The 26191-nt window shown below is 47.7% G+C and overlaps 1 protein-coding gene across 10 annotated transcripts in view; it reads right to left on the bottom strand.

The window, feature by feature from the left end:
- Positions 1 to 1888: 1888 nt before the first annotated feature.
- Positions 1889 to 26191, bottom strand: part of RAD51B (RAD51 paralog B) — a 638238-nt gene continuing 613935 nt past the window's right edge. For 4 of the 10 annotated variants that reach the window (XM_070513846.1, XM_070513845.1, XM_070513844.1 and 1 more), the window contains 2 exons: positions 2103 to 2245; positions 1889 to 1921 (listed from right to left, as the gene is read on the bottom strand). In XM_070513846.1, coding sequence (XP_070369947.1) covers positions 1904 to 1921; positions 2103 to 2245 — 161 coding nt within the window. In that variant the 3' untranslated portion in view covers positions 1889 to 1903. Of the gene's footprint in view, positions 1922 to 2102; positions 2246 to 10629; positions 10879 to 26191 lie in introns of those variants that run through there. The other 6 variants (XR_011504641.1, XR_011504635.1, XR_011504636.1 and 3 more) reach the window with 5 other exon arrangements.

Raw genomic sequence — 26191 nt, 5'->3', positions numbered from 1 at the left:
TCTAGTACGGATTGCCTAGCTCCAGAGGCCTCCCGTTAACAGAAAGTGCCACAGCAATGCTAACAGGGGCCGTCCAGGCCTCTGCGGTGTGACCTCTCCTGAAAGGAGCCTGGCCAAGCTGTGGGCCAACACCCACAGGCGGAAAAGCAGACGGGGAACATTGAGGAAGGGAGAAATGAGAAGCACAAAGCTTGTACCACAGGAATACTGGCCTCAGCAAGCCTTCCTGCAGGTTCTCTCGGCCGTTCTCCGTCAGTCCCAAGGTTTCCAGTGAAGAAAAATCGGGCCCCAAACTGATTATGGCCCAACTTCCCCGAAAGATGGAGATCATCCCTTTTCTGCCCCAAACACCGGGGGTGGGGGGGGGGGGGCGGGGGCAAATGCTATTAATAACCTCGGCCCTCCCAGTCCACCCAGGGTGTGCAGGGCTGGAGCCTGCTCCTCGGACGCAGCCAGCTGTTCCTAAACGGGTTTGGGAAAGTGATCTTTGGCACATAATGAAAAGGGTGTGTATGGGGGGCGGGTACCCAAGAATTCTCTATCAGGGCCAATATTATTTTTAATTGCCAAGAATTGGCCAGTGGTTGTTCCTCAAGGCTACAGCACACAGGCTTGCCAGGGACTGGAAACCAATTTCAGAGGAGGTAAGAAAGCACGTCCCAAGGACTGTTCATTACCGAGCTGTCGTTTCTTATGGAAAGTCAGGTGACACCTCAGAGTTTATACAATCCTCTCCCCACCACCTCTCCTTCTTTCGTTCCCATCTAGAAAAGGAGCAGTGAATTTGAGCAATCTGGGAATTTGGTTTCTGCCTTCCCCCCGAAGCATGACCGATGGCCCATTTTTCAAGCCAAATCTCACCCCTTGCAGGCAGCTGTCAGGAAACCACAGAAGGTGCTTGAAGGAGCACAAGCAATGGCTGGTTCTAATCTGGAGAAAAAAATGAATTAACAAGGCAGCTACTTATGGAAGAATGTTTTCTTTTCTTGCGCCTCAGCCTGCATATTTTCACAACATGTGTACTCTGTTACCTTGTCACTTCCCTGTTTTCTTTGGGTAAATAACTGGGCTCTGGACTTAGGGGAAAAAAGAAAGAAAGAAAAGAAGCCAGCTCGAGAGTGTCTCTGGGAGGCCTGCCCGGCTGAGCTGAAAGGGAGGGAGGAGCATGCTCTGGGGAGAGAGCAAACCCAGCCCGCCTTCTAGATGGGCTTTTCATTGAACTCTGCAAGTCACAGTGTGGGAGTCGGAGAAGGGAGGAGAAACCTGCTCCCTCAGCCTGGGGCTGGCAGGCCCTGGGGCTGGGGTAAATAAAGAACTTTTCTCCTTCGCCAAGTCAAGTGGGGAGCCCTCTCTGAAACGACAGAGTCAACAAGGCATGCTGGGGCTCTTCTCCCAGCCTCTGCCTTCCCACTGGCCAGGGAGTGGCCAGGGTGAGGGAGGTTGGCCCTCTGGGGCTCCATCGTGAACCCTGGCAGGACTCAGGTCCTTCAGGAGAGCACAGGAGGAGGTCTTCCTCGGCTGCGATACCTGGCCAGTGTTTGGATGTGTGGGCAACGGTCTCCATTTAGAAAATGCCCAAAGGTGTCTGAGTGTCTGTTTCACAGAAGCGTCGCTTGGTCCTTCTTTACCTGTCTGGCCTAAGAATTCTCACCTGGGGATGTCCGTGCCATAGGTCAGACGACTACGAAACAACCCCGGTTTCACTGGCAGGATCCCTCTAGATGAGTGCCGTTGATGAGGGCGCCGGAGGACGACCAGAACGACTGTTTGCTCTGCTAATCAGGATCTTTTATTTATAAAGCTATAGCAACTGGTCATTAGAACAGAGAGCCAATACTAATATTGCTCCTAATATTGCACAGCATGTAAAAGCAGTTAGTTTACCATGTGCCGCGACACGTCTCTAGGTGCTGGCTCCACCCTGTGGGGGGAAACCAAGGCGGAGAGTACTCAGAGGCTGAGACCAGCACAAAAGTCCCCACAGTGGACATGGTGAAGGTGCAGGGGGATGAACTGGGTGCTGTCGGGGCCTCTGTGTACGTCATTTCCTTTCTCCATCTGCTCGGGAGCCTTTGATTCCGACCTTGACCTCCCTATCTCACCTTGTAGATCACACAGCCTTCGTCAGGCAGAGGCTTGGAATTCAAAATCCGGGTTTTGGGTTGCAAAGTTCTGGCCCCCACCTGTGGAGCGGTTCCTTCAGCATCACGGGGAGGGCTGTGAGTGTTCCGCAAGGTGGGGTCACCTGGAGAGGAAGGGGCTGTGTTATAAGCATTGCCTATTCCAAACTGGCGTTTGCAGGGTGTCGAGGGCTTTCTGAAGGGGAAAGAGGGAAAACCAAAAGCTTTCTGGGAACAGGGTGACAAGGACATTCATGGGCTATCCAAATTATCCATGAGGTCTAATTCTTCAAAAGACAGCTTCGGAGTGTGCTGTGAGGCAGACGGGAGCAGCCTGGACAAGGACAGCAGTTCACATCCATTGAGCCCTCCCTACTCCCAGGACTGCCAAGGACTTTGCACGTATTACCTTGTTTAATCCTCTCAAGAACCCTCTGAGGCGGGTACTATTATCCTCTTTTTCCAGATGAGGAAACGGAGGCCCAGAGAGAGCACGTAGCTTGGTCAAGTCACCCAGAGAGACTGGACAAGTGACAGTCACACAGGCAGGTGATTCCAAAGCCAGTATTTTTATTCACCATGCTGTGCTGCCTCTGAGGAGAAGCTGAAGGGGCTCCCTCCTCAGAATTACCGCATTCAGGAGCGGCTCCCGTCTGGTTTGATAGCCCACCCCAGACCCAGGAGAAGGCTCTACTAGCACCCACATTGGCAGCAGAAGATTTAAACATCTCTCCAGTCGCTGTCCCAGCAATGATTCCTTGGGGAACCCTGCAGTGCTGGTCGCCGAGCAGTCACGCCAGTAACTGCCCTTTCTCTACCCAACCCCTCAGGCTCAAGCCTGGCCTACTTGGTTTATATTTGTGCCTCAGTCTGTACCCTCATATTTCTGGTCTTTGCTTCCTCCTAGTCACCTCCCCTAAGTGCCCCAGGCATGCTTTGCAGAGTAGAGGCCCTGTGTAAACATGCCCGACCAAGAACTAAGCCATATTTCTCCAAGGGTGGCCCCAGACTACCAGCACCAGAATCCCCTAGGGTGCTTCCAGAATGCAGATTCTCAGGCTCTGCCAGAACCTCAGTAAGATTTTCAGCAGTGAGACTGGAAATCTGCATTCCTAACAAACTCCCCGCGGGATTCTGATGCTCCCTAAAGTTTGAGGCCCACATTTAGGCTTTCTCCGAATTAGGATGCATTGAACACAAGCCAGACGTGGCCAAACAGAAACCAAGTAGTGTCACACCGAGCTCTGCCTCTGGTCCCTCAGAGGCTGTGGAGTGGCCACTGTGCAGAGAGCTCAGAGTTTAGTTGAATACAGGCACGGGTGTTCTCAGATGGGGATGCTGGGGTGGGAGGAAGTGGGGAGTGGGAGAGGAAGGTGTAGGAGGCTGCGCAGGATCTGCCAGTCCGCTTGGAAGTCCTGGATGGGCGAGGCCCTGGCAAAAGTGTTCTCCAGCAGAGGGTCCAAGCAGAACGCCTCCAGAATGCATTTAAAAAGGCCTTTCTGGGGGCTGGCCCTGTGGCCAAGTGGTTAAGTTCGCGCGCTCCGCTGCAGGCGGCCCAGTGCTTCGTTGGTTCGAATCCTGGGCGCGGACATGGCACTGCTCATCAAACCATGCTGAGGTGGCGTCCCACATGCCACAACTAGAAGGACCCACAACGAAGAATATACAACTATGTACTTGGGGGCTTTGGCAAGAAAAAGGAAAAAATAAAATCTTTAAAAAAAAAAGGCCTTTCTGAATCTAGCCCGCTCCTGCTGGATGATCCAGCAGGCAGGACGGAGAGCGAGTCAGGCTCTAGGGCTTTCGGAAGGGAAATCAGGCAGCCGTGCAAAGTGGAGCGAGCAGGGTGGATACCCAGGTGGGACCCGGGGGGCAGGGGGAAATGAGGGTAAGAGCCATTTCAAGGCTTCTGAAGGTCACCTTGAAGAGGCTTAGGAGAGAGGCAGCCCTGAGAAACCCCAAGTCCCCAACTCATTAATGGAAGACATCCTAGGCTGGCCACGGTGCCCAGAAAATGAGATAAAGTTTGGAATTTGAGAAAATGAAAAAAACTCCTTTATAAAATGGAAAAAGGAAAGTTCTTTTCCCCCTACCTCACCAGCAACTCCAGAACAACTGAACACAAAGTACTTTAAACTTGGCATGTAGTAAGACCCCCATGAAAACAATTTCTGAGCTCAGTTGAGGGGAAAATAGTGCTATTTTTGTGACCACCTATAACATCTGGGCATGCTCAGTGGAAGTAACTCAAGTGACTATTAGTCGGAAAAGTGGGGCAAGGAGGACACAGAGAAGGAAGCGGCGTGAGTGGGGGGTGCCTTTGGGTGTGTGGAGGCATGACTTCTACTTCTAGAATGATTTGAGTCTGTGTGGACTTGGACGAGACGCTTCGTGGCTCTGGGTCTGGGTTTTCTCCTCCAAAACAAGGGAATAACACTGCACAGCCGGCAGAGCTGCAGCCCTATGGCGCTGGGGGCCCCCGGGCCCACATACAGCACCTCCATCCGTGCCACGGCTTGAGTCTTCTTCAGAGTCCAGCCTGGGCACAGGCTTTTCCCACCATCTTTTTAGTGGGAAAACCACCAAAAAAGGATCAAGAGCAGCTCTACATTCTTCTTTAGATTAATACAATCAGGGCATTACTCAGAATTGCTCCAACGATTTGTATTCATAGAGCGTCATATGTACTTTCATTCATGTCATATAAATACTTATGTTTTGTCATACATCACTATACGAATCACAAATATCTGTCATTTCTATTTATATAATGTCATATATATAGTGTTTTATATATTTTTATATATGTAATAAATATGACACTATATGAATACTACTCATGGGTATTTGTATATATATTACAAATACCTATTGCCTAAATACCTATTACATTATAGGTATATATAAGGAGATGCCTATTATATTATAGATATTTGTATATATATACACATGCATATATATGCACAGGTATTTGTGAGACACTATATAAAGACAAATCACAGATACACACACACACACACACAGAGTCGCTGGTTATAACCTAAGGCTTCCCAATCAAGTCATAGACGATAAACATTTGACTACTGTTGTGGGTTGAATTGTGTCCCCAAAAAGACATACTAAAGTCCTAACCTATGAATATGAACTTATTTGGACACAGGGTCTTTGCAGATGTAACTAAAATGTAAGTTAAGATGTGGTTATACTAGAGTAGGGTGGGCCCTTATTCCAACATGACTAGCATCCTTGTAGGAAGAGAAGAGACACAGAGACAGACTACACAGGGAGAAGAGGCAGACACACAGGGAAGACAGCCACGTGAAGATAGAGGCAGACACTGGAGTGATGTGTCTACAAGCCAAGGAGCAACAGGGATTGCCAGCAGCCGCCAGAAGCGAGGAGGAGGCAAGGAGGGATCCTTCTCTAGAGCCTGCAGGGGAGCGTGGCCCTGCTGACACCTTGATTTCGGACTTCGAGCCTCCAAAACCGTGAGAGAATACATTTCTGTCATTTTCAGCCACCTAGCTAAGCACCAGCATGTGGTACTTGGCTGGGTGGCCCTGGGCGACTGGCATGACTCCCCCTGCGGAGTGGAAGGAAAGCAGAGTCTTTGTGTCAGTCAGGCCCTCGCATCTGCTGAGCCCCCAGCTCTGGGCCCCTTTTCCCTCGCTCAATCGCTCTCAGGGGAAGGGGTGGGGCAGAGATTTTTAACTGTTTCCAACTGAAACCAACACTTGAAAGGTTACAAAGGCCCCTATACCCCCTGGTCTTCCCTGGTGATGGCTGATGGCTAAGGACACACTGCCACCACCCTAAGCCCAAGCTTGGTCATCTGGAAATGGGCTCTGAGAGAGGACCACACTTCACAGCCTTACTCTCCCTGCGCCATTCCCTCCCGGCGCCAGCACATGAGGCTTTGAGTTCTCAAAGGGTGGTGGAAATTTATGGTTAGAATGCCTTTAGATCAGAGTTCCTGCTGTTAGAGACTTTTTTTTTTTCACTTTAATGGTACACAGGAATTCTCCCCCCTACCCCCACCCCCACACACATCTTTTTAAAATTTGCACCTTTTTTTCTGGCTGATTTCCTATGGTGAGGGGGAGGCTAGGAAATGCCCAATAAATCATCTGTCTGTCCTCACTCAATTGAAAGGCAGGAAACGCAGAGAGCAGTCCCCTTACCTTTTCCACTTTGCATATAACAAGAGCTATCAGGGCCCTTTGAAAGGCAGCCCCTCTGACAGCAGTATTAATTCTTCAAGGCCACTGGAGTTGTTTCTAGGGACCAGACCCAAAGCGGGAGGGCATGTTGGGGATGTTGACTGCCTCTGCTACCAACTCCTCAGATGGGCAACTTCTCCAGAGCTTGCCCTGGGAGGTCGATTCAGTCAGCGATGATTTAAGGGGCTCCTTGGGCCTGGCACGGTAGCAAATCTGTGCAGGACAAAAGGGATTTTAATCCCTAGTCCTTGTCTTTAAGGAGTTTACAAACTAGATGGTGCAACAGCTAAGTCATGTTCATCAAGATAGTGACCCCATATAAGGGAGTTTATGGAAAATGTCCAAGGAGAGGTTGGGGTGGATGTGGGGAAGAAGAGAAGATGCTGCCCGCTGGCCAGCAAAGCCTTCCTGGAAGGTGAAGAAGGCTCTGGGCAGAGGCATGAAGATTAGGTAGGGTTAGAAAGAAGGAGGAATGGCACTGAAGATGCTGGGGACCCCTGAGAACAGCACGTAATGGGGTGAGAGAGGCAGGAGAGACTTCTCAGGGTACAGTAAGACACTTAGGGGTGTGCAGAAAAGGTCGGGGGGGCGGATGGAAAGCAGGCTGGAAAGGTAAGCAGAGTCCTTCTCGGGGCGGTCCCGAGAGCCCAGCTGAGGATTGTGGATGATGGAGTGACAACTGAAACTGTGCTTGTCCCCTGTGTAAACCCGCTGGCCCTCCCTGGAAGATGCCTCCGCTTGGCCTCGCACTCAGAGAAACCCGTGCAACTCCCAACGCTTCTAGGCCTAATGTGATCTCCACTGTAGGTTTTCTCGAGAGGCCGGGCAGGCGTTTTGTACAGTGCATGTCACAGCAAATCCCCTAAACCTCCTGGGACATTTTCTGCTTCAGTTTCACACCCTAAAATTAGCCCTCATTCTCTCCCTTTCTCTTTTTCTCTTTCTAGCCACCTCCCTTTCTCAGACTGCCCCACACCCGAGGGTCCCCTCACTGTTATGGGCTCTCCCTTCACTCCTTCCTCTTCTGACTTTTCCTTTTCACCCACAACTCCTGACACCTGCCTGGCACCTGTCGTTCAGGACAGGTGAGCCCCTCCTTCAGGAATTAGAGACGCCTTCTGCTGTGTCTGCTTTTCTCCCACAACTAGCCCTCTAGCTATCCTGGGGCTACAATCCTCCCTCTGGCTCTGGCTTTTAGGAACAATCTGGGAGGGTGTCTAGGAGTGCTCTGCAGGGAAGTGGGGCGTGGGAGGAGGGTGCAGACAGGACAGCAGTTAGGAGGCCATTGATTCCTGGGGTGGGCCTCAGCAAGGCCCTGGGAAGGAAGAGACTCCAAAAACAGGATAGGAAACTCAGACCCAAAAGTGGCCCTGGGTCTGGACGGACTTTCACATTTGAGGTCTGTCCCCCTTACCTGACTGGGAGCCACACGCTTGTGTCTGTCCTGTTCACCACAGCTTCTCCAGGCCTTAGCACAGCACCAGACACATGAACACGTACACGGTACATACCTACTGAAGAAGTGAACGTCGGCTGAAGGGTAACTCAGCAGCGCCCCAACCGAAGAGAAGGGAGCCTCCGCAACCCCATGGCAGGTGACAGGGTTCAGGACATGCTACCCCAAAATATGGCCCCTTGGCATATCAAACATTTTAAGCTGAAAGAGTCTGAGAAAATGTAGGAGCATGAAGGTCACTCTGACCTTCCTCTCGACCCTTCTCCCCTGAAACAGGTCACAAGACCCTCATGTGAGGGTGCTCTCCGTATACCCAGAGGTATATCTTGTCTCCGAAGACAAAGGGACGCGGAGAAGAATCCTAACAACAGGCCTTGCTGGGTCCCCCCAGTTTACCACATTCCCCTCATGTTTCTTAAGCTGTCAGGTTCCTCCATGACCGCCCACTCTTCATCAAACCTAGCATGAAGGTACTCAGATCGAACTGTATCTTCAGGTCTTCACTTCCTTATGAAGGCTCCCTTGTCACATAAAACTTATATTAAATAAATTTGTATGCTTTTCGCCTGCTAACCTGTCTTTGTCAGTTTAATTTTCAGACCCAGCCAAGGGAACCTAAGAGGGTCGAGGAAAACTTTTTCCTCCCCAACTCAAGTCAACGAGCAGATGTCCCAGGGTTCACCTGCACAGCTGTCGGCGGAGGAGGCAACTCCAGCAGGTGGAAGAGAGGGAGCCTCACTCCACCTGGGTCCCCCTAGCCTGCCTTCCATGTCCCCCATGCTGATTCACACCTGGATAGAATCATAGACAGCACTGGGGACACCCTCCGAGGCCACGAGTCCTAACCCCTACTAGATGGGCAAGGAGGCCTGGCTGGTGCAGGGTGTGACTCACCACTCCGCTTCCCTTGAGGACCAGTGTGGGGTTTTCTTTCCCCACAATATCTGCTTCATGGACTGGATGTCAAGGCTTAATGTGTTATCTCTTCCAGAAATATTTTAATTTTAAAAGATGACTGTGATGAGCAGATAACATTTAATACAGGAGAAGGGAAGGAGAGAAAGGGAACCAACGCGTATTGATTCCCTATTACGAACTAGTCACAGTGCTAACGCTCTTATGAGTTTTTTATTTATTCTAATTCTTCTACTGCTATTCATTCAACGATGATTTTTTTGAGAACCGACTGTGCTCCAGGCACGTTCTAGGCATGGAAACAACAGGGAACAGACCAGACAAAGATCCTGTGCTCATCACACTTGCACTCTAGTAGAGAAAACAGACAGGAAACAAGAAAAAGAATAGGATATTAGAAGGTGATCCAGACTGTGGAGAAAAATAAAGCAGGGGAGGAAGACAGGAAGTGCCAGTGGTGGGGGTTGGTGGTGGGAGGGTGCTATTTAAAATAGGTAGTCGGAGAAGGCACCACTGAGAAGGTGAGGTTCAAGCAAAGGCTTGAAGAGGTTAGGGAAGAGCAGTTGCCACGTCTGCAGAGAAGATTCCAGGTGTGGGAATCACCCACAAAGGGAGCGTTCCTACAGCAGGATCGTGTGTTTCTGTTTAAGGCACAGCCAGGAGAGGTAGGTAGAACCCCAGGCCTGCTCTCTAAAATGGAGAGAACTGGCTTTTCCTGGTAACTCCCCAGGTTAATTCATCTTGCTAAGGAGGTCAAGGTCTCAAGCACAGGATATATTTGTTTTCCAACCAAAGTCATCTTGCAAGGACAGTAGAGATGGTTGCAAGAGAATGGATTAATGCTCACTGCTCTGTCCTTCATGGCATCTGGAGCCTGATCCCACTGCTGCTACCGGCCTGCACTTAGACAAGTCATGTTCCCTGGGCCTGAGTTTTCTCTTCCACAAAATGGGAGATACATTTAATAACGCCCATGCCAAGAGATCGGCTGATGTATCGGATAAAGCACTTTGAAACTGTAATGTGCTGTAGACGTTGTTCATTGTCGTGATTATTATACCATAACAGCAACTCTGGGTCTATGTCCAGCTCATGTTGTAAGGCCATTTCAGTAGGCACATTTCTTAGTTCTGTTTGCTAGGTTGCAAAGATTATTTTTACTTAGGTGTTGTAGTAATCTTACTATTTGGGGCAGGAAAAGATTCCATGAGGCTCTGAACTTCGGCTGGATCTGTCAGGCCATTCCCAAATCTGAGAGGATCCTACTATCCACACCCGTACCCCGACCTGTTCCCCCACGCCACTGGGCTTCTGTTGCCCAGCCTTACCAGAGAGAGCTGTGTGTCTGTGCTAAATCGCACGACGTGACCTCCACTGGGCTCTCCAGGCTGCCGGATAATTTTCATCCTTTGGTTACGTCCTTGTTTGCTTTCTGTGGTGAGAGCTCCAAACCCAAGACCAGACCACGTCCTCCCCTGCAGCCTGGCTGTGGCCACACTAAGGGATGTACAACGTGGGCTCTTCCCTGCCTGGACATCCTGACCAGACCTCGGTCTACCCTTACTCCACCCACTTTTTCTCGATCCGGAGCCAGCACCATCTTCCAGTGGAGGGGAGGACTTCTTGTGCTGGCGGCCACATAACACTTTCCATAGAAATAATCAGTGACCCAAAAGGATTCATGAAGAAGGACGTTGATTGCTGTACTGTTTCTAATAGCAAAAACTGGGAAGCAACTCTCTGCCACAAAAGGGGATTGGTCACACTGACTATGGGCACAGCCATGAGATGGCAAGGAAAACTTTTTAAGTAGTACAATCCCAGTTTAGCTAAATGCCAAACAAAATCGGCGGCAACAACCAACACAAACATGTGCATAGGGGAAAAAAGACTGGAAGGAAATATTCAAAAATATAGACAGTGATTATCCTTAGGTGACGAATTTATGAGTGATTTTTATTTACTCTTAGTACTTTAATATATTCTGAAATTTCTATTGTAAGCACATAGTATTTTTATAATTAGAACAAAAAAGCAAAAATATTATTAACAACATTTCTCTATAGAAAGCTTCATACGATTCAGTTCTTGTTGTCGGTTTAACTGCAGCCTTTCCTGGGTGGTGTCTGGTTGACAGCTGCACAGTAACTCTCGTTACTTGTAAGAACTAGAAGCAAAGAAAACCATAACCAATTAACATTACAGTGGGAACTGAGGCATGCAGCACGGAAATGCCTCAGCGGGCGCATGTGATTACTAATTTTTTTTCCATTGTGGGACAGGTGTTTAGGGGAATGTGCCAAATTTGCTCCAGATAATTTATTTTTTAAAATACCATGATTACATCATTTTTCTGCCTTTGTTTTCATGGGAACTTATAACATGCAGAACCATTCAGTTATGGAGATTTCATTCTAAGTCTGTTTAATCTATTTACCTGAGGCCCTACTGTGTGCCAGCACTGGGGATCCCAGGGGTTATCTCCAGTGGTTCTCAGCAGGGGATGATGGGCAACCCTCACCAAGGGCTCTGGAATTGTTTGGGAGTCTGTGATTGTCAAATGGCTGAAGGAAGGATGCTATTGATTTGGTGGGTGAGGGCCAGGGGTGCTAAACACTCTACAGGATGTGGGACCGTCCTATGTAACCAGGAATTGAGCTCCCCCCAATGCTGGCGGCGTAGGGGAAACATGACGGGACAGTCGAGTGCAGACAATGTCTGGGAGGGACAGAGAGAAAGGAGGGCAGCTGCTTCTCGGCCCCAGCCCAGCATTCAGGTTCAGGGTTATTGAATCCCCCAGGTTTTCCAGCAAAGCCAGAAATGTAGATGATGATGTAACATTTCCCGATTTTTAAAAACACTGTGTGGGCCAAACAAAACACATCTGGGAGCCAGATTCAGCCCTCAGGTTGCCAATTTGCAACCCTGGCTTAGGGAAAGACACAGTCCCTGTCTTCATGAGAGCAGTATAACAGAGCCCTTATGAGTTCAAGTTCAAGTTCCAGAGTGGACAGACCCAGGTTCCAGTCACAGTTCTGTCACTCACTACCTCCAACCTCAGGCACGAGAACGTCTTCTGCGCCTCACTTTCTCACTCCATGAAACAGAACTAATGGGAATGCTCATTGGTTTGTTACGAAGACTAATCCAGGCAGAAGTCCCCAGTGCCTCGCACATGGGAAGTGCTTAATGTAGTAGAGCTATTATTATTATTATTAAGGATATCACGGTCTAAATAAGCACTTACTGTGTACGGCACACTGTGCTGGGTACTGAGGGCTTATGAATAAGTATGAGAGAAAGACCTTGACCCAGAGGTGTTTTCATTTTGGAAAGAAAGATAAACCCTGGAAATAAATATTGTGAGCTGGTCAGATATAAGAATGTGACCAACATCAGACAGTTACAGGACCTCAGAGGCGGGCACTTCTTGTGAAGGAGGTGGTGGGGGGAGTTGGGGTCCAGCCAGACAGAGACGGAGGGGGAGGGAGCAGCCTAAACAAAGACCAGAGGACAGATTATAAAATCATTCTAACAACCGAGTGCTTTTCACATGCCGGCTCTCTCTAAGTCCTCCACGGAGTCGTAAACAGGCTCCTCTGGCCTCATACTTATGAGGGACAAAGCACGAGACTGGAAAGGTCCCCTGGAGTCAGGGCATGGGGGCACTGACTGCTAGGCCAGAGCATGGAAGAGAATTTAATTGGTTGGCAGGGGAGTGGAAACAAGGAAGTGACATGCAGGAGCAGTAACCTGGGGTCAAGTGCAGTGCGGAGCGGAAGTGGAGATGGGGCAGCAGACTTGTGCGGAGGCCAAGCGTGGGGCCTGGGAATGGGTGGGGAACCCTGTGAAGGATGCTTTCTTTACCAAGTCTCTGGATGGACCAAATTTGGATGACGGTGGGGGATGCCGTCAAAACTGCCTGTGGGAGGATAACGGGAATTTTATACGGGGAAAACAGTTGTAAACTCTTGTCTTGATCTCCTGGCTCTCATTCCCCACTCTCCACCAGCATGTTCCTGCTCTCTATTGATCCGGCCTTGTGGCTATAAATGCCTTCTCTTCAACTGTTTTTGAAAATTTTGGAAGCAACTCCTCCTCTCGCTTAGGTGCTATTTTCAAATCCCTGCAGAAAGCCTGTACCTACACCCCTCTCTTGAACACACATCACCGCGAGGGGCGTTGATGGATGGGGTGCAGCAAAGCTTCCAGGGTTTTGGCCCATCAGGGCTGCCTGTCTTGGAATCCCAGGCTGTATGTGAAGGGAGAGGGTGCCTAGCGAATTCTGTGAAACAATTTTTTCAGGGGGAAATTGTTAATCCACTAAAAGAACAAACTGTTTCCAGCACTCCAACTCCAAAATGCTGTTTACATTTACATTCCAACAGGCAAAATGCTGTTTACACAGGAGGCCCATCGATTTTTCAGAGCAGACCAGGCCACACGTCTCCTAAGGAAGATTTTGTTAGCTGTGGTTCTGATTTATTCTATAGGATGGAAAGTAATAAGACTATTTTGCTGGGGATGTTTGATCTGGAGGTTCTTTAGACCATAACCTGAATTAGCCCAAACCAATGCAGTTTCATGGCAATGCATCTTTAGCAGGAAAAATTCCATGAATAACCACTTAACTGTCCCCCACCCCCCACCAATAACCTGCACAACTGTTGGTGAGGAATACACACCTTAACAGTCCTCCAGGAAAGGACCCCTTGCTGTGAAGTGAGTAAAATGCCCTGTGTCCCTATTTCCAGGAGGAAAAGTAAACATAGCAAGTGTGTGGTGGCCACATACCGCATGGGCTAGAAGGGCCTCTGTAGGTTATCCACAGGAAGGGAGCAGGGCCTGCTGAAGAGAGCTGAGAGCTCTCCATGTTGCACCCTCAGAAGATGTCCGAGTCCCACTAGTTCTTTTCCTGAAGCAGGACAGCCTATGCCTCCCTTCAGAGACCCCCTAATCCTGCTCCCAGGTCCCACTCCACCAGCAAAACAGATGCTGATGGACAGTAGGCCAGCTTACAGCAGTAAAGAGTTATTAGACAGCCGTCAGAGCCAACCAGCATTTTCATAGGCTGCCTCATAGATGGCAAGTTTCCTGTCACCAGAGGCAACCAAACACCAGCTCAACATCTATCAATAGGGATAGCAGTAGGATTGTGTTGTGGCTTCCTTCAGGAATCAGTAACAAAGAAATACCTAACAGAGTCTACTTTCCTTCTTCTAGAACCTTCTATAAAAATGTGTCTGGGGCATAGACTAGGCAGCAGATGTGGGCTAACAATCCTGTGGTTACCTGGCCTGTGATTTGGTACAAGTCACTTCTCGTCGGTCAAATGGGGGGTTAGGTGCAAAAAAAAGTGAGTCAGCTCCCAGAGGCGAACTTTCTGACTTATAGGCAGTGGCTCAAAAACTGAGACTGATCCAAGTCTGCCTCAGAACCTTAGAACTAGCATTGTCCTTCCAAGGAGGTGGGACAGACAACTGGAAGCACATCTGGTAGCTCTTGAAGGATCCAACACGGCCCTGAGCTCAAAACTCTCTCAGCTCCCACTCTGACTCCCTGGTTCCTGAAATGTCAGCCTGGCAGGAGCTCCCTGGGGATTTGAATCCTCCGACCCAGTTCAGGGGTCTTGTAATCAAATGCAAATTACGCCTTTAAACCCCAGAGGGGTGGGAGGAGGGATTAGCTGACAACCCTGGGAGTGCTGCCCAAGGCCCTTGGGAGTGACAGCCCCCCACGGGGGGAGGTCAGGAGGGAAAGAGCAGAAAAGGGAGAGAGCTCCGGAGGGGTCAGAGGCCTCTGGCAGCCCCTACTTCATTCCCAGTGTGCCCTCGAACAAGGCCCTGGGTAGGGGGCTAATCCCCAGGCCACCGGCCCTCAGCATTGTTTTGGCAGGGTCAGGACCCCCACCCCATGCGTCACTGGCTGCACGTCTGGCCTCTTGGCCACGGTGCTCTGTGCTAACCCGCAATTCCCTAGGCCGAGAGCACAGACACGTCCGCTCCGTCCCTCTCACTCCTCCCCAGGCTCAGGGAAGTCAGGACTGAACACAGAGAGAGGGAGGCCCTGATGGGGCCATGGCTTGGAGAAGAAGGGTACACAGAGGATGGCAGAGCCAGCTTGGAATCAGCTCTAACAGAGTAAACCAAACTGCTCTCCTCCAGGCCCGGCAACCCCTTCCAATCAGGGAGTCTAAAATTACCATATTTACAGCATCTGCAGCCAAGCCGAGCGCTCAATAAGATGAATAGGCATGACGCACGAGCTGAACAGAAGTATGCAGCAGGGCTGGGCTGGGCACCAGGGTGAGCAGCCACAGGAGGAGGGCAGGACCGTCCCAGGCATGGTGATACACAGGATTCACCCAGCACTAAAGCGAGGTGGAGGCGGGTGAGGAAGCCCTAGCATGTCAGTCTTCTAAAGAAAGAGGGAGAGATGGAGCAATTAACAAGGAGGGGGGGAGAGAGAGAGAGAGAGAGAATATGATGCTAACTTCAGAACACTTCTCCTTTTCCTTCTTCCACCTTCCTCCCTAAGAGGAAAGTCTTGAGGCCACCAAGACAGTATCCCTTAAACTGAGTTTCCGGGGAGTCAGGGTGGGGGGCCTCCATTGGGGTCTTGCTTTGGACTCTCACAGTGGGACATCCATGTCTGTGAGTTCCCTTCCCAAGCAGCCTTTTCCAGGGACGCTCTGATCGACCCATGCAGACTAAATGACTCCATTCATAAAAAGGGCCTGAAAGTCTGGGCAATGTAGCTCTGGAAGAGACCAAGACGGGAATGATGGAGCACATTCTGTGTCCAGGTGTTCCAACACTGTCCCTGCCTGGTCTGTTCTTCCCTGGGAGGGAGAATGCCCAGGAAAAGAGAGTGGAGACTCATAACCTGCAGACACTCTCTCAGAGAATTTCAGAGCCAGGAGGGACCTAAATACAACAGCAAGAGGGGAAGAGGCTGGGCTAAGGAATCTGTGCCCACAGACTCTGAGTCCAGGGCTGACTCTCCTGTCTCAGAGGCTCACAGCAGATTCCTGGGGTTCTAGAATTTTGAGGGGGACCTCTGGACCCTACTCTCCTCCCTTTAGCCAGAGTATCTCCACCTTGGTCTGCTTTGTGTCCTGGGCTTCTATTAAAGCTTTCATTTCATTTCCACATCATATTCCATGACTAAAATAAGTGTAGAAATCAGTGGCCTGTACCAGTGGGCAGGAAGTGGAAAGAAGTACATGGGTACCTGGAAGGAAGGCAGAATGAGGTGTCTATAGAAACAGGATTGGATGTGGCAGGGGATGCAAAGAAAAGGGGGTGAGTACGGAGAGAAGGTCAAGATCAGCACTAACATGTGAACCAGCCACCAGAGGAAAACATCTCCCCTAGAGAACTAGAACCAGCCACCGTCTCAGTAACCTTACTGGAACCTGACCCCAGACCCCAAAGTGGGGGCCATTTGTTAAGCAACTGTCCAGTCCACATGAGCCATTCTTGGTAGGAGGTGATAAGAGGTAGGATTTGCTGGTGTTTGAGTTGCAGCTGGCCACTCCAAAAATGTTTTCAAGCTGACGACATCCTCAAATAGACACACAGTTCAGTGCTTGACTAAATCCAGCCCCACCCTAAGGGTCTGTTAGAAGAAGAAAGTCCTGATAAACTACACAGATGTGTTTCTGTTCTTCTCAGTGGCCCAGAATTGCTAAGAGCTCCCCTTCACCACTAACATGGTAAGAAATGGGCAGAGTTAGTCACCCAAGATGGCAGCTCCTATTCCCATTGCTCTGTCCTATGTAGGGCCCATTTTTCTTACCACTGGCCAGGAGTGTCCCTCTCTTCTCCTCCTACCTCTTAGACCTCACCTTCCATCTCCTCCATGGGCTCCCACCCTCCTGTTAAATTGTGTTTCCTTCAGGTTTGGGCTTCTATCTTCTCTTGGAACTCTGCTCTCCTTAAGCAACCTAACTCTCTGCTGGCTTCATTTATTGCTAAAAAACTGTGACCTCAGCCCCAGGCATCTCCTGAATTGCCCACATATATTTCCAACTGTCTGCCGAACATCTCCAGTTGGACATTCTACAGTTGTCTCAACTCACACATGTCCAAAACTGATCTCATTATCTACGCTCTCCTGCTTCCCATGACAAGCCCTCCTTGGGTTCTTTCCAGATCTCGATCTCTCTCTTTCTCTCTCTTTCTCTCTCTCTCTAAGTCAATGATATCACCAGCCACTCAGACATCCCAATGGAAACCTTAGAGTCACCTCTGACCCCTCCCTCTCCCTCATTGAGGTCTGACAGTGTTAACTCCCATGGGTCCTTTAAATTTCTCTCCCTTCCATCTGTGCCACCATTGCCCCAGATTAGGCCCTGAGCATCTCTCTGCTACTATGAGCCTTCCTACAGGATCTCCCAGTGTTGGATCTCCCTCCACTCTACAAACAGGAGACAATCGTCTAAACACAGATTTGATTCAGTAAATATTTGCTAAGGGCTCACTTTGTGCCCAGAACTGGGCATGCAACAGTAAATATGACCAGTATGGTCCCTGTCCTCATGGGGCTCATCCCAGGTGGGGGGCCAGATGGGAAACAAGCACAAAACAGACAAGTGAATAAAATACTTCCAAGTTGAAGGTAGTGCTAGAAGAGAAACAAATCAGAGGCTGAGGTAGGAAATAATGAGGTGGGGTGGACGTCTGTTCCACCACTCACATAAAGACCTTCAATGGCTCCTCATTACCTACGGAACAAAGTTCAAGCTCCTCAGCTTGGCATGCAAGGCCCTTGCCAATCAGCTCCTCTGCCACCACCTCCTCCCTCCCTCCTCCTCTCTACTCCGTGCTCCAGGTCCTAGCCATCTTTGAATCCCAAGCCCTTCTCCTGGCAAATAATAAGCCAGTAATAAATGTTTGGGGAATCAAAGTGTGGATGAATGAATGATGGATAGAGCTCCGTTTACAGTCATGCCCTCTCCCCTTTCTCACGTCTGCTCTTTGGTGAAGCTTCTTTACAATGGCTCCTTCTCCTGAGTCTCCATAGTGTTTCCCACACTGTTTCTGCCCCAGGTGCTTGTAATATTTGACTGTCTCTCCTGCTAGACTGCTAAGACATTGAGGGCAAGGGCAGTCTTGTTCCATTCTGAAAAAAATGCCTGGCACACAGCAGACACCTGAAACATGCCAGTTAAGTTGACTGTGAAGAGCATAAAGCAAGGGGAAGTGGTTGTCATCGTTTTTAGACTGTTTCCTGCTAAAACAACGCCAGTGGCCAAAATATTTTGGTGGAAAGAAGCAGTATGAAGACATCTCTTGCTAAGTGGCCAGCCAGAGGCACACACCTCCTCTTGTTCAAGAACAGCCTCAAAGAGCCCAACTTTGTCACTATGTCTTTGCCTTTGAAAATATTTTTGCGTAACTGAAGAGGAGAACAATGAAGCAGATGGGTGCCCGTGGAAACTGGTGCTCAAAGATCTGCCTGTATCCACGTGAACAGAAACTCACCTGGGCTGGGAGTTGGTTCTAGAGTTCAGCTTATCCCTTCACAAGATCTGTGAAGAACCAGCTCTATTTCCATCCTAGCAACGTAGGGTACTTGTTTTTATCCAAGGACCTTAAATGAAACCTAATTTCTCTGCCATTCCCACATCCTGTTCTTGGAAATCCCTAATCATTGTTCCCTAAGACCAGAATAACTGAACATGGGGGTCTGTTGGTCTTTGGCAAATACATCCAGAGTCCCTGCCTCCTTAGGCAGGATAGGGGTAAAGGGGACGGGGAATCAACCATAAAAAATTTCCAGTAAAAAATCTGATAAAAGGTAAGAATAAAAATAAGAGGTAGATTTTGTGAATTTTCTTAGGCTTGGTGCCTGCTCTCTGAAAGGTGCTGGGCATGTGCCAATCTGCTTGGCTTTCCCAAATCCCTGTTGATTTGTTTGAATTTCACACATGGTCACCTCACTTTCCTTTCTTTTTTCTATGTTCTCAGAAAGCACCCCACCCCTGACCTGAGCATTTCATTAGCCCTACCTCCTCAGAGACCATTTCAGATTTTTCTTGACAGCCGTATTTTATTCACTCTGGTTCAATGTCGCCAACCCAACTGTCCTCAGCCAAGCCTCCAAAGGAAATATGATCTGCTTGCTGCGTCAGATCCTTTGGAAATAGATAGGACTGGCTTGGAGTCACTCCATATGGGGCTGCAAAGCTGCTCTCTCTCTCCTTCTAAGTGGGTTGAGTCAAGCCCAAACTGAGGCAAGAGGTTTCCAAGGAATACAGAGCAGAGGACTCTAGTAAGTGGTGGTGATTCAGTCAGTGGTCTTCTAGCTTCTGAGTCAGGCAGCATTAACCTTCCTCTGGCAGCAAGTCTGCGTGGGCGGCCTTCACAGTCAAACAAAACAGTAAGGTCTTCAACACTGGGGTTCACGAAACATTTTACAAGAGAAGCGGGGATGCAGGCTTGGTGTGAATCTCTTCATTCAAGCCAAGTTATAGTGTAAATTTTTGTGTTTCCAAGATAAATGAAGGTTAGTTAAATTGATTTTGAGATTTATGCATCTTGTGTAAAGTTGGCAGGGTATCTATACTTCCATTGGGCCACCTCTACAGAATACCATTAAAATTCTCACATACCTTGTCCCAAGGTCTCTTTGGAATTTTAAATAGATTAATTTCTTCTTTGAATTAATTTTGCACTGTGTCATTTTGTTCCCAGTACCTTAGAGTCTGTCTGGTATGGTGAAGGAGCCTAGGCTGGGAATCAGAAGACCGGGGTTAAAGTCCCAGCTATGTCATTCATTGGGCACATCAGTTAACATGCCTTAGCGGCCTCATCTACAAAATGGGAATTGTACTACCTGCTTTGAAAATCATAAAGCAATGTATAAATATAGGGAGGTTTTGGCCTTAGCAGTGGCTGTGTGGTTGACAGTGAAGTGATTCTCCAGGTTCTATTGAAGGTGTGGGCCAAAACAAGATGACGGGGACATGAATGTAGTGGTCAGGTGGGCAGGACACTGGCTGCCCTGTTAGAAAGCCTAGTTCAAACTCAAACCAAGTCCTTTAATCTCATTAATTAGGATTTTTATATGATATTTTATTTTGAATAAGTCTTAGAAGTAGGCCATTCAATCTTGTATGCAATGGAAGAAATTTTCTCCATTTCTCTGTGAAGATCGTCATGATAATGCTTGATAATCAATAATTCTCCTTTACTGAATGACTTCTAGGTCTCAGACTTCTAACTTATAGGGAAGAGGAATAAAAATCTTTGACTTCAAGGGATTCAGTCCTTTGGGGACAATGTGTAAACAGACAATCATGGAGAAAAATCTAGAAGGCGAATGACAGAAGAGTGACAAGCTCTCTAGGGCAGGGGCTGGCAAACTACGGCCCTAGGGCCATATCCAATCCACCACCTATTTTTGCGAAGAAAGTTTTGTTGGAATACAGCCACACTCACTTGTTTATGTTCACATTGTCTATGGCTGCTTTTGTACTACAATGGCAGAATTGAACAGTTGTAACAAAACTGAAAATATTTACCATCTGGACTTTTCCAGAAAAAGTTTGCTGACCTCTGGTCTAAGGCAATCAGATCTTTCAAAGATTTAACTTGGGTCCTCAAAGTTGGGTAGGAATTAGCCAAAGGGAGAACAGGAGAAAAGCATTCCAGTTGACTGGAACAGTAAGGACAAAGGAGTGGAGTCAATAAAGGTTATTTCATGTTTAAGAATCAACGGGAAGTCGCAATGGTATGTGACAGGGAACAATGGGAGATGAGGCTGGAAAGATGGTCGGACAGAGAAGGTCCCTTTAAGTCAATGCTAATGTGTTTGAAATTAATTCTGTAGATCTTTGGTCTCCAAAGAGATGCATTCCCCAGAGTTACACAAGATGATTCATTAGGATTCAGGCAGAAATTATTAGAATTTTGACTTTATTTTTATCTGACAAATAAGAAATTTGGCTTTATGATATTTAATATAGACATTGGCAATGGGGTCCTTACTTCATCCATGGCATATGGCCACATGTGTTGGATGGTCCCTGAGATGAAGCATCCTGTGGCAAGATCAGGAACTGCATAGTGCAGAGGGGTCAAGAGTGGTGTCCTCAGTCCTCACTCTTCCCTGGGCTTTTAACAAAATATGAACCACTATAGTTTACACATTCTTGTTTCATTGGACTTTGGACATTATCTAGTTTAACCTAACATATGCAAAATGGACAAGGGGACTAAAGATATTCCTGCATAGAAACAATAGTTAAAGATAGTATTAGTAGCATAAGCATAGGCAAATAATAAGAATAGTAGCACAGACACTTCTCTTAGAAGTTCTCTTCAGCCATATTCTAGCTGAAAACAGTGACCAAACTTTCAGATGCAACAGGAAGTGAAGCCAAAACAATTAGAAAATTCTAAGAGCACTATTAGGCATACGGATTTACATCCACCATCATTTATGATGAACTTTGCTCATCATATTTATTGTGTTTTGTGATATTAGCTAATGATAATATGAAGCCATCACAATTAGCAAGATAGCCTAACCTATTGCTTATTTCATCTTTATTTCTGCCTTTTGAAAATTCAATGTTGTGCATGTTTTATAATTTACATAATGTATTAGTAGAGTAATACATGCATATAATGTAAAAATAGATATACATGTATTGAAAGCACATATTCAAAAATTGTTTACTCTTAGAGGGTTCGATCAAAAAAGTTTGGAGGGGGCTGGCCCCGTGGCCGAGTGGTTAAGTTCGCGCGCTCCGCTGCAGGCAGCCCAGTGTTTCGTTAGTTCGAATCCTGGGCGCGGACATGGCACTGCTCATCAGACCACGCTGAGGCAGCGTCCCACATGCCACAACTAGAAGAACCCACAACGAAGAATACACAACTATGTACCGGGGGGCTTTGGGGAGAAAAAGGAAAAAATAAAATCTTTAAAAAAAAAAAAAAAACAAAAAAGTTTGGAGACTATTTCTGTAGACAATAGAGAACCAATGGAGGTCTCAATAAAGGAAGAGATGGGATTAGGTTTGTTTTTGAGAAAGATGCCACAGGCTGCCACGTGGAAGACACACTGGAGAGGGAAAGACATGTTGCAGAGTGGCCACTTCCAGGCATTTTTATGTGCTTGGAGATCTTGAGACAAAATGTGTAAATATTAAGAGCTGTTATTACAGATTCCACTCTGCCAACTCTCTCTTCTTTCAGAAATGAATGGCCTTAGGCCCAAGAAAGGCCACAAAGGATTGCATTGACAATATAGTTTTGCAATGAGCAAAGTTAGTTGGGTGACATAAAAGCACAGAGTAGGTTTGAGGGATGAGAAAACAGACCCTAGGAGTACTGCATGCCATCCAGACTCAACTTTCCCCTCTGACCTACATGAGTTTCCAAGGCAAAGGATTCTTCAGCCACGAGAGACATAGCCATTCTTTCAGCCAGACAGGCCATTCCCACTGCTAACGGGCAGGATTAATTGATTCTGATGGGCAGACACATTCTATTAAGACTCTGCATATAAGGTGTGGCTTCTGGGAAGGACCATGGCATTTCTCCTTGGAAAGGGGCCAGGCAGGCCATTAACCTGTTACAGCCAGCTCTCCTTAGCCATCTATTCCTTGCCACAAAGAACCCAGTTGCCAGATATGAAGAACTTAACCTGCATCCTATCAAGCCTTCAAGAACAGAAGAGGCTAAACTGAATTGGGCAGGGTAAGGATTTGTGGAATTCCCCGGGGGATAGAGCTAGGCAGTACCTGAGAAAGAACCAGTGCTAGTCTTGAGCCTAAATCTAAAAGCCCTGCAACATCAAAGAGAGTTTCCTTCTGTGTTCCATGAAGGAGGTCATGCACTCTCCTTTGTGCCTTTCTCTTTAAAGCACATAGGGAGGAAAAATGAAAATAAAAACAAAACAAAAGCAAGAATCACCACTTTTTATGGCCAAAGATGGAGTTAGGAAGAAAAAAAAACCACACTCTGACTTTCACAACTCTATATCATCTGGACCTACTCTGCAAAAATTTAAGATTAAAATCTTTAATTTTATTCCTCACGTGGATTCTTCATTCCAATAACGTGTTTCCTTCTCTCAAACACACCGTCCAATTCCACCCTTCGCTCTTGGTTGAAATTCTATTCAACCTTGGAGACCTCACAAGCCTCCGCTGGCTTCATAAAGCTTCCCTCGCTGCTCCTAAACCCACCTTCTCTTCCTTCTCCTGCTTAGCTAGAGTTTCATATTCAGTTAGGGCCCCCTTGTGTGTTTCTCTAATCGTTTTGGGTCTCCCCAGCTGAGTTTCTCAGCGGATGTATCATTATGTATTTCCACAGCACCCAGAACCATGCTAAACCCTAGTTTACAAATACTTACTGTTTGACCATCCAACTAATAGCATGTGCCATGCAGAGAAATGAGTGATCAAGTTGGAGAATAAATAACCCTCTCATTTCTGTACGAAGAGCAAGGTCTTGGGGGTGGCAGGTGAATCACACTGAATAAGGGGGGATAGATTAATGACTTCGATGGTTCATGAGGTCAGAGCTTATCTTGATTGCCAAGGATTTCTGGCTTTTAAAGAGTTCTGATGACCCCCACATTGTCTTGGTGTAGTCTGCAGTGGACCCCTAGGATCTTGGGCCTCAAAGTGTGTGCAAGGAACTCAGAATTCTTCTCTTATGTTCCACCTGAGCAGTTTGAATTCTCTGGCTCTTGTATTTAAACCAAAACAACAACAAAAAAGGAACAAGATGGGATTCACTCATGACCTGGAAGTACTTGGAAGGGGCTGAGAACAGATAGATCTGTCCAGTGGATTCTTTCGGTCCACATTACTTCAGTACAGCTGCTGGGGACAGATGCCAGCACAGACAGGCTCTTATGAGGACACATCCTGCCAGGATTACAGGGCCTAAAGGAAACACTGACACAGAAGACAAGCCTAACATCCTTTCTTATTGCATCTGTAAAAAACAGCAAATGCAAGAGGCTTAGCCAACAGCAGCCTGGGGGATATGGGGCCTGTCGGAGGCCACAGTTTAGCATCCTGTCACCCAGAGGAGGGAAAAAAGTCCCTCCTTTCTCACCCCTTCCCCAAAATTAAAACAATGAAAATCAGTTCTCATTATCCCGATAATTAAGTCCCATTCAGCCAGCTGACAGCAGCCAAAGAATGATTTTTCTGTGCTGCGCTGTGTGGCTGCCCTCCATGGCCCCATTCATGGGCCACTGTGTGCATTTAATCACCCTTAGCGGGCTGAGCTAATGAAATGCTGGGGCCTTGCCCTGCCCTGACCCTGCTGCTATTTCTATCTGAGCTCAGCATGTCCTTTGCTTGACAGTTGCAACCGAACAAGCAGATTTTTCTCTCCCATCTATGGAGTGTAAAGAGCCTATTTTGGCAGCCTGTGGGGCTGGGGACCCCGCTGGAAACCCAATGAATGCCCCTGGAGGTTAACTTGCAAAGCTGTTTTCCAGACTGAGAGGCGGGCTGGAAGAGTGGAGTGCGGGAGACCTGCAGGCACTGAGGGCAAGAGGGAGGAAGGGTAGGGGGCTCTTCTGGGGCAGAAAGGGAAGATGAGCCTGGAAGAAGGAAGGGGCCGTGCAGCGGGGCAAGCTGATTCATCCTGACGCAAACCTGGACAAAAGCTCTTTGTCAGTTATCAGAAACTCCCTCCCTTGCTGGGGTCAAAGTGAGAAAACCCATTCCGTTTGGTTTCCAGTTCGAATGACCTGGTGAAAGAGGGGGACCCCTGCCAAGAGATTGCTCTCTTGAAATTCCTAACTGTTGTTTTAATGATTCCCTGAGTTTCAGCAGTTAAGGAATAGGATGTCAAGATTATAGGCATTTATCCATATTGAAATTTAGGGAATTAGCTAGTGAAAAAAACATTTTTTTCTTTGAGGTAAGTTGGAGATAAGAGGTAAAAAAAGTATTAAATGGGTTAGCATGGTGGCTTTATGTAGAAAGAACACATCCAATGAAGGACTTAAATCAGGGGTGACAAACTCAGATGCCCCCAGGGGCCAGAGAGGTCACCAAATGAGTGAACGGAGACAGGTGGGAACTGTGGCAAATGAGAAAATGTCTGCCCCATCAGGGCAGTTGCTCCGGAGCCCCAGCCCCTTTCTGTCACAGAGGTAGGCGGGTCCTGAATGCCATGATATTCTGTGTTTTGTTAAAAAGAGAAACCAGAAATCTCTATTCTTATATGAAATCACCCAATTGCTAATGTTGGAAACCAATTCAAGATGTTAAAAAAAAAAACCCCATCATGCTGGCCAAACAAAATATGTGGGCATATGCAAGTTCACCCCTCACAACGGCAGAGCCTGGGGCCAGAGGACAAATGGAGGCCCACGGATCGTATGTCTAAATATTGAAAAGGTATAAATCAAGTTCACTAACTGTTAAGCAAAATATATTCTGTCTGCCTACAGCGAAAAAATATACCTTCTTAACGACCTGGAAGCCAGGTGGGAATTCAGAGTTCTGGGACATCTTGGAGTTCCTCACAGAAATGGGGCAGCAGAGGGAGAGCTGGCTCCTGGCCCCTGGCCTTTCTCTCCCCACTCCTGGCTCCGTCCGGCATTACCAGGAGACTTGTACAGCTGGGGGGACACTCCAGCCCACAAGTCCAAACTCTGGCTATCCCCGTACACCTCAAACGGCTGCCCCTTGGCTGCCCTTTCTGGCTTAGTGGTGCCCACAGCAAGGGTGTAGTCTGCCCTTGGGAGGACAGATGCCAGTGGGCTTGGAGACACTTGACGGGAAATTCTGGGGTCCTGGGGCCCAGAGTGTGGTCTAGAAGGAGAAATGTGGGCTCTGAGTGGTCACATCTCTTTGGCCCATGGGGTTAGACACAGCCGGAATGAGGCCCTTTAAAGTGTGGAGTCCAAGCTAGAGGTCCCCCTCACTGAGACCTCAGTGCAGCACTGGCTTCAGTTTGAGATCCCTGATTTAAATAACAAGTGCCCGGAAGTGAAGACATCTGGATTCTTGGCCTGGTTTTGTGATAAACTATGTGACCTTGGGGAGATCACATCTTTTGATGAATCAGTTTCTACACGAACCAAATGGGGGCAAAATACCTCCTCTAATCAAGTCATTTGAGAAATAAAAAGAGATTATGCAGAGAAATACTTTTAAAGTAATAACTAGAGAAATAAGGATAATTAAAAAAATAATAACTGCCACGGACACAAATTTTATCAAAAGGAACATATACATGAAGGTCTCGCTCCATCTCATTAAAAATCTCTTTTATCCCAAGACATGGGCTAATTCTGGAAGAAGTGAAAGGATAGCACTTTTCACTGAGAGTCGTCCCTCTTTTCTAACAAGTCCTCGGGCTGGATCTCCTATCACACTGATCTTAAAGGATATTGCAGAGATAAACAAAGTGAAGCAAAAAACCTGTGGGTTTCAGTGATTCATGGATTCTTTCCAAAAACATAGCACCCCCTTTAATCAACATTAAAGT

Source organism: Equus asinus, chromosome 7 (assembly GCF_041296235.1).
Source record: "Equus asinus isolate D_3611 breed Donkey chromosome 7, EquAss-T2T_v2, whole genome shotgun sequence".
Taxonomy (NCBI): domain Eukaryota; kingdom Metazoa; phylum Chordata; class Mammalia; order Perissodactyla; family Equidae; genus Equus; species Equus asinus.
The sequence above is the reverse complement of the archived record's forward strand: the minus strand, read 5'-3'. Positions and strand labels throughout refer to the sequence as shown.